Source organism: Bos grunniens, chromosome 19 (assembly GCF_055505025.1).
Source record: "Bos grunniens cultivar Pamir isolate PY7600 chromosome 19, Bosgru_T2T1.0, whole genome shotgun sequence".
Lineage (NCBI taxonomy): Eukaryota > Metazoa > Chordata > Mammalia > Artiodactyla > Bovidae > Bos > Bos grunniens.
Window position 1 is genome coordinate 342,933 of NC_141183.1, and position 15,121 is coordinate 358,053.

Sequence of the window (15,121 nt, forward strand, 5' to 3'; positions counted from 1 at the left end):
GATTTCCTGAGAAACATCTAAATTACAAATAAGTGTTGAAAATTTGTTCCTTTTTAGTTGTTTTGTTTATTATAATTTATTTTAAAAACAACATCATTTCTCCTTTTTTTTCCAACCTAAACTTTAAGATAGCTTTCGGTTTTCCTTGTGGCTCAGCAGGTAAAGAATCCGCCGGCAATGCAGGAGACCTGTGTTCAATCCCTGGGTTGAGAACATCCCCTGGAGAAGGGAAAGCCTACCCACTCCAGTATTCTGGCCCCGAGAATTCCATGGACTGTGTAGTCTATGGGATCGCAAAGAGTCAGACACGACTGAGAGACTTTCACTTTCACTTTGGCCAAAATCAATAAAAAGTTGATAAGGTAGAAATTTCCTGAACAAGTGCCCAGAGCATATGTCATTTATGGTGTCTTTTCCACAAATATTATTATTTTTTTCCTTGTATTGTTTAGTCACTAAGTCATGTGGTGTGTCTAGTTGGTAAGTCGTGTCTTACTCTGTGACCCTAGGGACTATAGCCCGCCAGGCTCCTGTGTCCATGAGATTTCCTAGGCAGGAATACTGGAGTGAGTTGCCATGTCCTTCTCCAGGGGATCTTCTGACGCAGGAATCAAACCTGGGTCTCCTGCATTGACAGGAGGATTCTTTACCACTGAGCCCCTGGGGAAGCCCGCTTTCTTCATTGCTAGAAAACAAATAGCAGTGTCCTTTAGCTGAAAGTAACACTTACCTAAGGGATTCCTGGGTGACACTAGCAGTAAGGAAAACGCCTGCCCACGCAGGAGACGGGAGAACCTGGGTCAGGAGGACCCCTGGAGAAGGACGTGGCTACCCACTCCAGTGTTCCCGCCTGGAGAATCCCATGGACAGAGGAGCCTGGTGGGCTATGGTCCATGGGCCACACAGAGTCAGACATGACAAAGCACACACACACCACTTAGCTAAATGTTTAAAAACTAATTCAAAAATCACTAATATCCTGAAGCACACCTTCTAGTCTCACAGCACGTATATATGTGTATGTATATATGTGTATATGCATTTATTTTATTTTGTCTTATTTTACTTGTAGAGGAAGGTAGCAATTGCCAGTAGCAAATCAGAAGGAGAATTATCACCACTTGGGAAAGTTCTTTCTAAAGTTTGAGACTTATTTCTTGAGTTGAAGGAAACTGTATTGGTTTGGAATTTAAAGGAGGTCATGACATGGCTGTATTTCTCCACATTTGCAAGCATGAGAGCAAAGGTCATGTTTCTGACCTTTTTGAACTTTTGGATTCCCATTTTGGCACTGATCACACTTCTGGCTCTTGGTGAACGCCTGACTGCTGAGTAAGGAGAGCATGAAAACAGATCCTGTGCGATCGAGGGGGTGACCAGTCTCAGTGTGGGGCCTGGTCCTTGACGGCGCCCACAGTGAGGGTGGGGCTCAGCCCCCGACACTGGGTGTTCCAGTTCTGTTCTTTTGTCCTGGTGACAAAGCATACTTTATCAAGCATTTTCTTTTCATAAACAGATGAAAATTAAAGATTAGGTAGAAAAATGTATTTGAAAAAAAGTATTGGTTGCCAAATTAGTAAAATTCATAGTTTTAAAGAATAGTTTGTCTTATCTGGAGTATATGTGGTAAATCAGATTGACAGACATCTTTACTTTCATGGTTAATAAGCATGTAGGCATTAGGTTAAACTGCCTCTAAAATATTATTTTGTATGTATTATTTAATTAAAAATATTCTAAACTCTAATTGTTCTGAAAATGAGAGCATGGTTAAGTAAGAAGACTTGGTAAATAAAAATAGTTTTGAACAACCAATAAAATACTTATTTTGTGTATTAGGCAGTGCAAGATCCTTTTATATTGAAATGTTTGTTAAACTAATACGCTTAAAAGCAATTGTTTTCATTCACAAAATGACATTTAGACGGGAAAGGTGATAAATGTTCCAGAAAGCTGTTAAATGGCTTAAAATAATTTTAAACAATTTGTGAATTTTTTAAAGTTTTAAAATAGTAATATGAAATTAGCATACTGAGTCAATGAAATACTAAAACTAAACTTTCCAGTCCACAAATAGGTAATAAACATAGCGGAAAATGTCCATAAATATCAATAATCAAAGACATGCAGAGTAGAACTGTAAGATAATTATTCACTTATAAACTAGGCTAAGATAAATAGTAACACTGTGTTGTGATGTAGCAGGGACGCGGGCAGATTTGTTGACTGAGTGTAACCGGGCAGTGCTTTCCCACGGGGTGACTGGCCACAGCTAGCACAGTTAGCACTGTGTATCCCTGGTGGCTCAGCTGGTGGGTGGAGAATCCACCTGCAGTGCGGGAGGCCTGAGTTTGATCCCTGGTTTGGAAAGATCCCCTGGGGATGGGAACAGCTACCCACTCCAGTATTCTGGCCTGGAGAATTCCATGGAATATACAGTCCCTGGGGTCACAAAGAGTCGGACACCACTGAGTGACTTTGACTTTCACTCTGATGGTTAGGGTATGTTTAGCTTTGTAAGAAACCAGCAAACTCCTGCACCAAGAGTTCCTGTTGCTCCACGTTTCACCAGCATTTGGCAATGTCAGCGTCCCGATATGGGCCGTTCTGATAACTGCTCAGTGGGGTCTCATTAGATGGGGCTTTTCTGGTGGCTCAGCTGGTAAAGCGTCTGCCTACAGTGCAGGAGATCCGAGTTCGATCCAAGGGTTGGGAAGATCCCCTGGAGAAGGGAATGGCAACCCACTCCAGTATTCTGGCCTGGAGAATCCCGTGGGCTGTCATGAAGAGTCCGACACAACTGAGCAACGTTCACACACACATGTGCTGTATGGTACTTTTAGGGATTTATCTGAAGGAAACAGGCATGAATATTTAGGAAACTCTATCTTTTATAACATTTGAAAAGTGAAAAATTGACTGCTATCCAGATTCTTTAAATGAGAGGTTCCTTTAAAAAGTTACGAAATGTCTGCATTGTTTGACATCCTTAGGGAAAATGCACCAACAGGTTAAGCCTTAGCTCTGGTATCTGGAAATCTGAATGGTTATTTTCTTCTTTGGCTTTTGTGTAGTTTCGTGTTATCCTCAATGAATATGTATTATGATTATCACTCAATATAATGGTTAAAATTTTAAAGCATTGGAAATAAAATCAGTGTTTAAAGCAAGTTATGATGTAGTGGGGCCATGAAATGAGTTAGGAAGAGTGGAGTCAATATTAAAATCAGGCAGATTACAGGAAGTGTGAAGTGAAGTTTACCGTTCTTCTCTCACTTTATTCCATTTTTACTTACATATTACAAGAAAAGGTAGCATTTTTAAGAAACAGAATCTGATGCTACTGTTCTTCAGTTAATAATAGAAGCTATCTTAACCAGACGACTGGTTGAAGAGCTCATTTTTAAGAAAGAACGTATTTGCTCCCATTTTCAGCCTATGAGTAGTTAATAAATATCAAAGTGTACAATTAAACAAATTAGTTTTTGAAGCAGACCTTCAGACTTGACCTTCAGGTTTTAATATGTCTAGTTACTGCAGCTTACATAGTTAACTTTTTTCAAGCGTTTCTGAGATGAAGAAGTTTGCTTAGATATGTTGTGGTTTCAGGGTTCTGTGGCAGAAGCCATCTGTCCCTGAGTTCCTGGAGGTGAGAACCAGTAGAGACACGGAGTTAATGAGGTGCCTGGGCGTTGCTGGGCTTGCCCCTAAATCGGTGTTACTGTTTTCTGCTTCTAGCTCCACCCAAGACCGTCAAAGCCCCCGAGGAACATCTGAAGCCTGAGAGCCTTGAGGGGTCCAGTTCCTTCAATTACAGCGTGCTGCAGCATCTCGGCCAGTTCCCCCCGCTCATGCCCAACAAGCAGATCGCCGAGTCGGCCAGCAGCAGCAGCCCGCAGAGCTCCGGGGGCGGCAAGCCTGCCATGTCCTACGCCAGCGCCCTGCGGGCCCCTCCAAAGCCCAGGCCCCCGCCCGAGCAGGCCAAGAAGAGCAGCGACCCTCTGTCTCTGTTTCAAGAACTCAGCCTGGGGAGCTCAGCCGGCAGCAATGGCTTTTACTCCTATTTTAAATAATCACTTTTTTTCCTCCAGGGAGAATGTTCTAATTTCTGTATCAGTAGAACTAAGGTAGCCAGCCTTCACCTATAGCTGCACAGTTTCCTTTGTTTTCATGTTAAATATGTTCTCACTTAATTGCTTTGCTGCTAGACTTGCAACTAATTTTTTTTAAGTATATTCCATTATTTGCATTTTTGACGTGAGTCAGAATTTTGACAGCTTTTATGTGGAATAAAAAAATATTTTTAAATTTGTGTATTGTTATATATGTTTGCATCAAGCTAGCAGCTAAGAAGTTAATTGTGCAACTATTAAAAAAAAAAGAAAAAAAAGTTTGTCTAAAATGTATTTAAAGAGAAAAAAAATTGTAAGTAGCATTTACATTTATTCAATAATATTACCATATGCTGGGTTTCTGTACCAGAAATGGCCAGTTGATGTACAAATGTATGTTATTTTTGCTTAAATTCATTGAAAATTTTTTAAAATAAAGGGGCAGCATCTTCTGAATACTTTTAAGTTTCATCAGCTTTTTTTGGTGGCAAGATGCTGCCCTCTAAAACTTTTATAGTTTTAGTCTGTATGATGCGCTATTGTCCTCTCCATCCACCGTAGGACAGAGTTAAAGGCATTCTTCGCAGGTGTATTTCCTATGCCACTGTTTTTTGTAACCTGAAAAAAACATGGGCATACTTAGTTATTTTTTGGACAAGCTACCCTTCAAGCTTGTTTTTAATGTTCATTTGATAGTGTGGTTTTTTTTAAACAATCATGAAGCTGAAAAATTTTTAGGATTGTTGGTGCTTAGTAGACTTGATAACTATTTTAAAAATGCGTGAATTTAGTAAAATCTTTTTTTCCCCACTCTGCATGTGTAAATGTTTGTAATCTGGCTTCCCCCTCCAGTGGTTAAAGAACTGTGCCGCTTTACGGTTTCTTTTCCCTCCAGTAAAAATTTTGGTACCTTATTTGATGTTTACATTAAAATGTGACATTATACATGGCAAATTCAAATATTTTGCTAACTGTTTTGTTTGAGGAATATAATTAAAGAAGAAATATAATGTTTATCAAAGATGTATCAAAATTCATCAAAATCTGGGGCAAAAACTACCCTTGTTTTTCGTCTTTCGATTCTTCTGAAAGAACCCCACTGAACTTGTACAAAAATATAAAATTTAAACAGCTCTCCTAAATATTCTACAGTCTAGACATTGTTTTGAGTGAACTTTGGTAAAATCCAAAGAAAAGCGTTGACCCTCTTCAAACGTGTGGTCTTGTGACACTTTTGAAGCAAAGCATGTCCGCATTGTTTTCCTGACCTAGTCGTACTACTTTTCTATTTCAGAGGTGTCTTGAAACTACAATATAACCTTTTTTAAAAAATAAAATAATAGGATAAGGTTGGGAAACATTGCAAATCCTGAATGGATCCTGATGATCCGTTCAGCAATAGTTTTTTGGAAGACTCCTTTTGAGTAGGCCATCATATATTCGCAGTCCATTTGTAAAACAGCTGAAAAGCAGAGGGATAAAGGAAAACTTGTAGAGCAGGAGTTTGGCCGCAGCAGCAGTCCCCTGTAGCCATAGGAGCTCGGGAGAGGAGAGGAGTGGGCCTCTGGTTGGAGGTGGCCGAGCCGCACGACCAACGGGGAAGCCTCTTCTGTCCAGAGTGCGGCTGGCTTGTGTGTGGCCGCTCCACAGAGGCCTTGGTGCTGTGTGAGGGGCAGGTGTTGCAGGCTGCACGCGTGGTCACGGTTAGTGCAAGTCACAGTTGGGAATGAAGCCAGCAATTGAACAGCACCTCGGTTTCTGTGTACCATGTCAGATCACCACATTCAGCGGTGTTGGATTTTACTCAACATAACTTTAGTCGTGAAAAAAGAAGAAAAATCTTGCTACATAGCTGCGTATTTCCAACTTGGTGACAAAACTCAAGATAGAGCCCAGATGAAAATGAGATCTCCTGACGTGAGGGTGTCTGTGAAAAGCAGCGTTCTTGTTAGTGAGGACCCTCCTCCCCCACAAATATCCAGGACTACGACACAGCTAGGTGAATGGTCGAAAGTATGTTGGTGAAGACTGAACTGTCACCTCAGGGCTGTCAGTTAAGCCTGTGTCATAAAGTAATTGCCTAATTACCTGTTTTCCATACCTGAACCTTTAAAAAATACTAGTTTTAAAATTATTTAAATGTGCCCACCCCACCACCTTATATAAGTATGTTGATGATGGAAGCTTTGCCTAAGGAAGCTTGGGTCGTTGTGACTTGAATGTGCTAAGCAGTTATTTCTGAAAAACTAAAAATAATAGCTACTTCCTAGTCCTCTGCTGTGCTGAGCATGTCTGAGTGATCCTTATTTCTTTGTCGTTCCTGTAGCCAGTCAAGGAATCAACGTTCTTCCCATCCAGTACGCTCTTAGATTCACCTTCAAATGCGTACGCCAACCTCTAATATGCTTGGTCCTCAGCTTTCCTTAATGCCATATTTCCAGCTGTGCTTTGAGTATTATGTATGTGTAATCCTTGTGAGAGTTTTGAGGAAGTCTTAACTGCAGGAATCATTGCAAGTTTCCATTGCAGTGAGGCGTGGCTTCTGAGTACCAGTCCTGCTCCTGGATCTGACTTGGGCAGCATGAGCAGGCGCCCACGGATCAGACTGATACAGCAGTTGATGGTCGGCCCCCTTGTCTGCAGGGGCCGTGGTCACAGAGTCAACCAAGTGCAGATCAGAGATACTAAAAAAGATTCCAGAATATTCCAGAAAGGAGAACTTGAATTTGCCATGCACTGGCAACCATTTACATAGCATCTATATTGTATCAGGTATTATAAGTAATCTAGAGAATGATTTAAAGTATATGGGAGGGTGTGTGAGTTACATGCAAATACCGTGTCATTTTATAGAAGAGACTTGAACTCCAGCGCCTGCAGATCCCAAGGGATGACCTTATTTCATATAAAGGTTCAACCTAAGTTCAGATAGAACTTCCTTATTTTTAAAGCTTGATGTTGCCTCTGGGATAATACCAAGTGTTACCAACTTCCTTTTCTTGCAATACAGATTTCTTCCAAGTGAAGTTAATTGTTCACATGATGTCTTTCTGCTGCTTTGTTCTCTGTATCACTCTGAAGTTTCCTTTTCTTTTGCCAGAACTATTTTTTATTCATTTTACTTTTTAATTTCAGTGCTACTGAGATTTTTTTTTTTTTACATTAAACTTCTTTTGGATGATAGAATTTGTAGAGTTTTCATGCTAATTTTTTTTCCTGATCTAAAAATGAATTTCTATTAAGATTTGAAGAGCTTCATTCACTGTAACATGGATATTTCTGGTGTGTTTTAAAGGGGGTTTTGGTTGCTATTTTGGCATTTTGGCTTGCGCTTTGCCAAATTGTTGTAGCAGAGCTTTGTTTTTGATTAACCAGCAGTTAATTATTGACCGTTTAAACAACATAACCTTCATTTTCCTTTCCTCAGACAGGTCGGCTTTCTCTCTATCCGGGTCATGCTGTATGTGTGAAATAACAAACTGCCTTGTGGCTTTATTCATCAAAGATTCTAGAATAAGTTTGGGTTTGATGTAAACATCAATTGGTCTTTTCAGTTCAAAGAATTTCAGAATAAGTAAAATAAGCAGAATTCCCACTGAATAAGCATCACCTAATTAAACATAGCAGTCTCCAAGACCTATTTGTGAAAACAGTTTCCGTGTTTACGGAGGCATTGAAATTGCTGAGAAAGTTAACTGAATTTCCTAACTTGAAATAATGAATATATAGTGTTACCTTGCTCTCGTGTAGTCGATTTTACATGTTTCATATTTTCCACATGTACACATCTGAGAGCAAAGCTATAAACATGTAAGAATTCATCTCTAGCCACCTTGACTGGAGAGAGCCACTTTGCCTAAGAGCCAGGGTGTGAAAACCAGCGTCAAGATAAATTTTAGATTTCAACTACTGTTATGAAGATTAGACTTACTGAAATCACCATTTTAAGAAGAGACACCTGTTATCCTTAGACAGCATTTTTTCAAACTGGAGTTGTTTTTAAAAAGAGAACCCAGAAAAAGCCTATAAAAATACAAGATTAAAACTTTAAATATATTGAAAGATACAAATTGCTACCATAAATGTTACTTAGGCTATCTGGTTTTTCTTCTAGCTCCACGAAGGTAGTAATTTGTCTTTTGTAAGATTTACTGGACGTGTTTCTTGCTAACCATCCCTTTAAAGTAGGAGAACCCTCAATTTCTAGCATGACGCTATGTGTTCCTAAATCTCAAAATAAATGTTTGAGTGGATCTGATGGTTTGCTCCACTCTTTGCCACCTGATCCACAACTATTAGGCACTTAGAAATAACGGATAACGTTCTAACTATGATTTCTTGTTCAGAATATCACTTAGTGCTGTCCGTCACATACTATAAAGACATCAGGAAATAGTAAGCGGCATTTCAGCCTTCAAAGTACTCCTTGTATTAGGTTTCTCAAACTCTCCTTCTACTTGAGGTTGGATGTTTATGTGCTGAGGTTTCACTGTCAAGCTGCTAAATTGACACTTAACTACTTCCATACCTGTTTAATAAGCAATTTCAAGACCATTGTTACAAGGAATGGATCTTACTAACATTTTTATAAAACACATTCAGGAAATGGCATTGTTATTCCTTTAAATTAGAATATCAGATTAAACAATTACAAAAATTTTAATGTATTTAAATTTTTTGAAATGTTTGAAAATAATCTACTTTGGAATAAATGTTAAGGAAATAGTCACAGGAGTTTCTAAATTTCTTTGAAAGGAGATACCTAACAGAAGAATCTAGACTTAGTAACGTGAACTGTGGTTAAATCCTAAACTCAGTTTTACAGTGTTAGTCTAAAGCTTCTAAAACTGGAGTGTTGAGAAAACCCAGAGACATTCATATACTTATAGTTCCAGTAATGTATTAGACCAGACTTCATTTGCAATTTGTTCAACAGAGAGATTTTATTTTGATACGAATATTAAGCATAATGCATAGTAAGTTTTATATAATTCTGTAAGTTTATTAAACAACATTATGGACTTTTCATTATATTCTTTGGGAGTCTTTTAGCTGTTTCTACACCTCATCTGAGGTGTCTTTTGTATTTTATTTTGCATACTAGCATGTGACTGCCTGCCTTAGAACTATGTATAGGAGGGGAAACCAATATTAAATTCTTTTTGATTTTTTGAAATAAATTTTGTCATTAGCTTCTATTTTTTTTTTTTGATGTCTGAGCAGTGGAGGGGAAGGGGTGAATTCCATAGGTTTCCACACAGAATAGAAAGAGTATCTGTTTACACGTCTGTCCTGTCTGACTGAGCAGGACAGAGCATGGACCTCAGAGTTGAGCGCCTGCGTCAGAACCGTCCAGGAGCCTTGTCAAGTACAGGTTGTTGGACCCACTCCCGCCATCTCTGACTCCAGGCTGGAGCCCGGTCGTCTGCATTTCCAAAAAGATTCAGACAAGGCTCAGGCTGCTGTCCAGGCAACACACCTTGAGAACCACTGATCTAGAGAAAGTCCGAGGGTCTTTTTAATCATGCATGTATTTATTCAGTGTGCAAAACTGATCTCTTGAAACATTTTTATAATTCGGGACGTTCATGGAGAAAGACCTCTGGAGCCAAGAGCCCTCTGGGTAGGGCCGCCACCTCTCCCCAGCAGCACTCACCCTCGAGGTCTGTGCTGCGCGTCCAAGTCAGGGTAGGAGTGCTGTCGTTTCCAGGGCAAGTTTGGTTTCCTGGGCACTGCAGCCTGGGCTTTTGTCTAGAAGCTGAGCATTTGTTTGGAGAGCTTAGAGTCGGTCTTGATGCTCCACACATAGAAATGAGCATTGTGGTAGGAAGCCATCGGCCTGGCACGGGAATGCCCTTTGCGTTTATGGAGGCCCTAAGCATCAAAGGCCCCAGACTAAGACGGCAGTGACATTGAGCGTGGAAGATGATAGATAATCCCCAAATGATGTCTTTGTGGTTTTCATGTTTTGGGGGATGAGAAAGGTGAGGGCAAAGGATTTGCTTTTCAAATTATGTGTTTCTCAGGTTAAACTTATTTTGGATTCTTTGCCAATAGGTGTTAGGGGAACCTGCAGTATTGTTTAGGGAAGAAAATTGACAATTGTCTCTGATTTCTTTGCTACCTTTAAAAAAAATTTATATATGTTTGCAAGAAACAGTCTAGAGGAATCTACCACCTACACAGCATGAGTTATTCATAAACTATAGGTCCACACGTATTAGCAAGTTATTTTTGAGAGAAACTGCCTTTGATATAATAAACCTACAGGTCTATGGATATTTTAAAATGTGTGTGTTATTGTCGTTAATACTCCCCCTGGAGTGCAGCTTGAGAGGTTTTGGTCTCTGCCTCTGGTTTTTTGTTTGGTTTTGAATTTACTGAGACTAGAAAGAGAGAAACAATTATTTTTAAGGTAACAGATTATAGGATGACTTAGATGTAGACCATATGACAAGCGACCTAGAACACACAGCTTTGGAAGTCTTAAAACACAGTACTTCCTCCTTGCAAGCCTTGATAATCTTTGGTGGGATTGTTTATATGTTCAGCACAGGTTACTGTATTCAGTTGCAGCTCATAGGGAGCTTCAGTTTATTTATCCTTTGCTTTGCACGATGCCTTGGGCACGGAGACCTCTCTCTCTCGTTCATTTGGTCCGGGGGCTCTGTCCAGGTTGAAGTCCTGACAGGTCCGCTGCACCTGAGAATGTTTCTCAGCCCCCACCCCCCCAGAGGACGAGTCAGGTTTCCATGTATCCAGACCAGGCCAGCTTCTCATAACCCGTGTGTATGACAAGTACTGTATCCGCTTTCTGTGCCAGTCATCCAGTCTGATTCTTTGAAGCCCATGAAGGTACTGGTTAAATATGGTGGTTGTATCCTAGGTGAATAGGGTGAATAGAATACCTCTCTTCTAAATTGTAAAGGTAATGGGTTTTCATTTTACTGAAGGCTTCATTAGTGACACAGTGGTTTCTTTTTTAATGCTTCAAGAATACAGTTCTTACCTACACTTGTTCAGCTAACTTCATACAGTCATTTAGCAAAGTCATACAGGGCCTTAGTTTGGCAAGCCTTCCAAAGGAAGGTTACATAAAACTGATTTGACCCGTTTCCATCTCTTCAAAAAGTACCAGCTGTACAGCCATCTATCTAATAATCATAATTTATGGCAAAATTATTATTTTTTTCTTTGTGGTTAATGATACCTCATCTGAGAATTCTAATGCCTAAAGAGTTTATCCTTAAAAGTAAAAATGACTTTGTACCATAAAATAACCCCAAAGCCACTCTCTAGGGTTTTTATTTCCTTCTCTTTTTTGTCATTTTCTTTTAAAACTTAGTTTTGGAATTACTTTGGCCACATTGGTTCCTTAGAACAAGGTTTCAGTTCAGAGTTCTACAATTCCTACATTGTGATCATTGTCTCAGTGAAATTCTTTTGTTTTAAAAGATTCATGGTAACACAAAATGTATTTTACTGCTACAACTAAAATGTATTTATAATAAAATGCCTTTTTAATAATTTGGAGATCTGTTTATTATCTGTGAAACACTGTCCTCTGCTTCCTTTCAAGATCAAAGGTCTGACAGAAGTGAAGCACAGTACTTTGATTTTATTCATGATATTAATCAGTAAAACCAGCTAAAGTAACAGAACTAAATATTAATTTGTAAAGCTGTGACTCTGGTTTTCAGCAATTTACAACGTAAATCTCTAAACTTCAGCGGTAGTGAAGGCCTAAGCCTTCAGTTGTTAGTTACCTGAAAGTTTAAAGATCATCAGCCCTTTTCAAGTTAAAAAAGTAACCCAGATGGCTCAGTGGTAAAGAATCCTCCTGCCAATGCAGGAGATGTAAGTTTGATCCCTGGCTCAGGAAGATCCCCTGGAGGAGGAAACGGCAACCCACTCCAGTGTTCTTGCCTGGACAATCCCATGGACAGAGGAGCCCGGTAGGATGCAATCCAAAGAGTCTAAAGGAGATACGACTGAGCTGAGAGAGAAGAGACAATCATGAATTGCTCTTAACAAGTCCCTTATTAATGCTGGGCTTGTGCAACCCAGAATTTATTTCAGACATTGTAAACCTAGTTGACATCAACATCAACATATTAGGGGGTGTGCCAAGCATTAATCACACTCCCTCCCCTACCCTCCAAATGCTGGCTGGGCACAAAATTGTCCTGAGTCAGGGTCTCGTTTTCGTTGGGGGAATAATTCTTCGCATGTGCCATGATACGACTTCGAGAAGCATTAGCCAGTCACAGAGGCACTGTGTGCTCTGGCAGTCTTATTTTAACCTCCCATTAATGTGGCACCATGAATCAAACTTGAGTATACTGTGCTTCAGGTTTGCAAGTGTGGGGAGATGGGACAGTTGGCCTTTCTTAAAGACAAGTTACAATTCTTAGCGCAGTGAATCATAATCAAGATGGGTATCCTGCTTTCTTTGAGTTGATCTGATCCGACATAAATCATTTCTGGGTTTTGCAAAGAAACACACTTCTTTACATATAAATCAAACGGCTGTGGAGAAGCCCTTGGGCTGCTATCTGCTCTAGAGGAAGTAACCAAGACCAATTTTCATTGGGAAACATGCAAATAAGACTCTCCCAGGTGTTAATTCCTGTGCATTACTGGTGCTCTTTGAAGCACTTTTCTGAGAATGAAAGTAGAATGTGATTTCATCAAAACTGCAAGGCGGGATCATTCTGTATGGAGCATGGGTTGAGCTGAAGAATGGAGAGTCGGCTTTGGGGGCAGCGCTGAAATGGAGCTTGGTTAAACTGGAACGTGCCGACGCTCCTGTGCCTTGGAGCTGAGGCAGGGTCTGTTATGGGCTGTGTGCCTGATGCACACAGCGGTGTTGTCCTAACAAATCACTTCCCACGAGGATGGAGACCTCTTGATCGCATGGCCTCAGTTCCAGTTCACCCTACCTGCAGACTGCAGTTGACCTACCTTTCTGAAGTGGATCTGATGGTGCCACTCTTACCGGGAAGCCCTCCATGGTTTCCTGTCGCACCTTCAACTTCTTAGTTGGACTCTAGAGTACTGCACACAGACCCCTAAGTCTGCTTCCCCTTCCTTCCCTAGATGAACCCTCGTCCTTCCTTGCTTCTCAGCAAGGAGCACACCCTTCAGCACAAAGACACCCAGGCTTGCTCTGGGGAATGCTACTTGGTACTCAGGATTCTGTAAATTCACCTCCCACACTCCCCACTTGGAATTAGCTCCCTTCTCCTCTAAGGGCCTTATACTTGCGTTACCACAATTTTTGTGTTCGAGTTGGGAGCTGGTGAGCTTCTGGGTGACAGATGGGTCCCGAGGCCCCAGACCTACAGCGTAGGCTCTGCACCTTCTACAGAGCACATCCTGAAATGCCGGCGGAAGCACCTCAGAGGGGTGGATTCAGAGACGAGCGTAAGGACCCTCTCCCCTCCCCACGGATGCCCTTTGCCAGTGCGGTGCGGCCAGACGCCGGCTGCTGTTGGCAGCCATGGCCCGGGCGCAGCCACATCCCCGTCCGCTCCGCTTCGCCCCCCAGCAATGACACGGCTTTAACAGTCACCAGTGTTCTGTGTCTTCCCGGGTGTCACTGTTGGAACCCCTGATGTGACAGCTTCACCATGGTTACGTCAACTTTGATGGATGCTGCCTACCTTAGCATCTCCCGGTATGTAGGCTTAAACCTACGACACAGACTTTTGGGAAAGTGATGACATTCCCCTTGGTCTGAAGCTCTGGTGGATTTTAAATCCACAGAGGGAGGTGACTAAATAGAATGAGAGCTACAGCTTGCTGAGTCTGTGGTGTTAGCCCACTCTTAGCTCATTAAAGCAGATGCTCTGCAAATTGATTTAAACCATTGTTTTGGGAGACCGTGGGGCTAATTCCTGGAAGAGAGGACACTAGTGTGATGATGGGGTGAACCAGCCAAGGCTCTGGAAGGTGGGCTTGGCTGGCTGGTCATGTGGCTTGCCCTATGGGCTCCTCTGCAAACAAACCAGAGGAGAATGGGTTTGCTGTTTTGCCCACTAGTTGGACAGAAATGTAATCTGAGGCATCTCTGACAAGCCCTCTAGACATGAGCAGGGCCACAGGGGAAGGGCCTGAAGTCCGGGGGTAGGTGGCTTGTCCCTGGGCCTGCTCTTCAAACGCACCTGCTCTTAGGTCCTCTGTCGGCGTGGAATCCAGACAGGCACGTGTTTCTACAAACTGAGCAGGAGTGGGCACTCTTGGCTGAGTCTCCCCTTCAAAGTTTTAAGGCGTTAGTCCTCTTTTAACTTGGCAATTGGGCATAGAGCGAGCGGTGTGACCTGGAACCAAAGTAACAGGGAACTGCTGGCAGGTGTGTAAGCGATCAGGCTTTACCCGACAGATCAGCTCTCCTCCCTGCAACCCTGCAGGCAGCAGCTCCCAACCTTTGGGGCACCACGGACCTTTTTGGCCTCCAAGGACTGGATGGAGGGGGGTGGCTTCTGAATGATTCAAGTGCATCACATTTATTGTGCACTTTATTATTATTATATCAACTCCGTCTCAGATCATCAGGCACTAGGTCCCGGAGGTTGGGGACCCTGCTATAGACCTTCTAAAACCTGCATCGTTCCTGCTGGTTGTGCTAAAGAGTGGAAGAGACAGCATTTTGAAAAAAAATTGTGCTCTAGTGTCATTAAAGGTAGTTTTGAATCATCCAGCAAAGGCCTTGTAGAAATCTATCTATTCCTTTTTTTCTTTTAATTGAAGCTGTGTCAGTTTCAGGTGTTCAGCAGAAACCTGTCTGTTCTTAAAGGCTGCCGGCTGACGTGTTCCAGCTGAGAAAACCCATCTCATCCAGGCCTGCAGCCGCGAGCTCCGCTGTGGCGGATGCAGGGGCCCAGGCCCAGCCCAGGGCGAGCCACAGGGCTGTGGGCCCTGTGGGCATGGCCCAGGTCCCCAGTGAGATCCAGTGGTCCTCTCCCTGTGCGTCCTGCTGCTTCTCTGGAGCACCCCTACGCTCTCCT

The 15,121-nt window shown here is 41.8% G+C and overlaps 1 protein-coding gene across 29 annotated transcripts in view; it reads left to right on the forward strand.

Annotated features, from left to right (window-relative positions):
- HELZ (helicase with zinc finger) overlaps positions 1–11,639 on the forward strand; it is a 152,661-nt gene extending 141,022 nt beyond the window's left edge. For all 29 annotated transcript variants that reach the window (XM_086355704.1, XM_086355717.1, XM_086355703.1 and 26 more), the window contains one exon: positions 3,739–11,639. In XM_086355704.1, coding sequence (XP_086211830.1) covers positions 3,739–4,073 — 335 coding nt within the window. In that variant the 3' untranslated portion in view covers positions 4,074–11,639. The remainder of the gene's footprint in view (positions 1–3,738) is intronic.
- Positions 11,640–15,121: the final 3,482 nt, after the last annotated feature.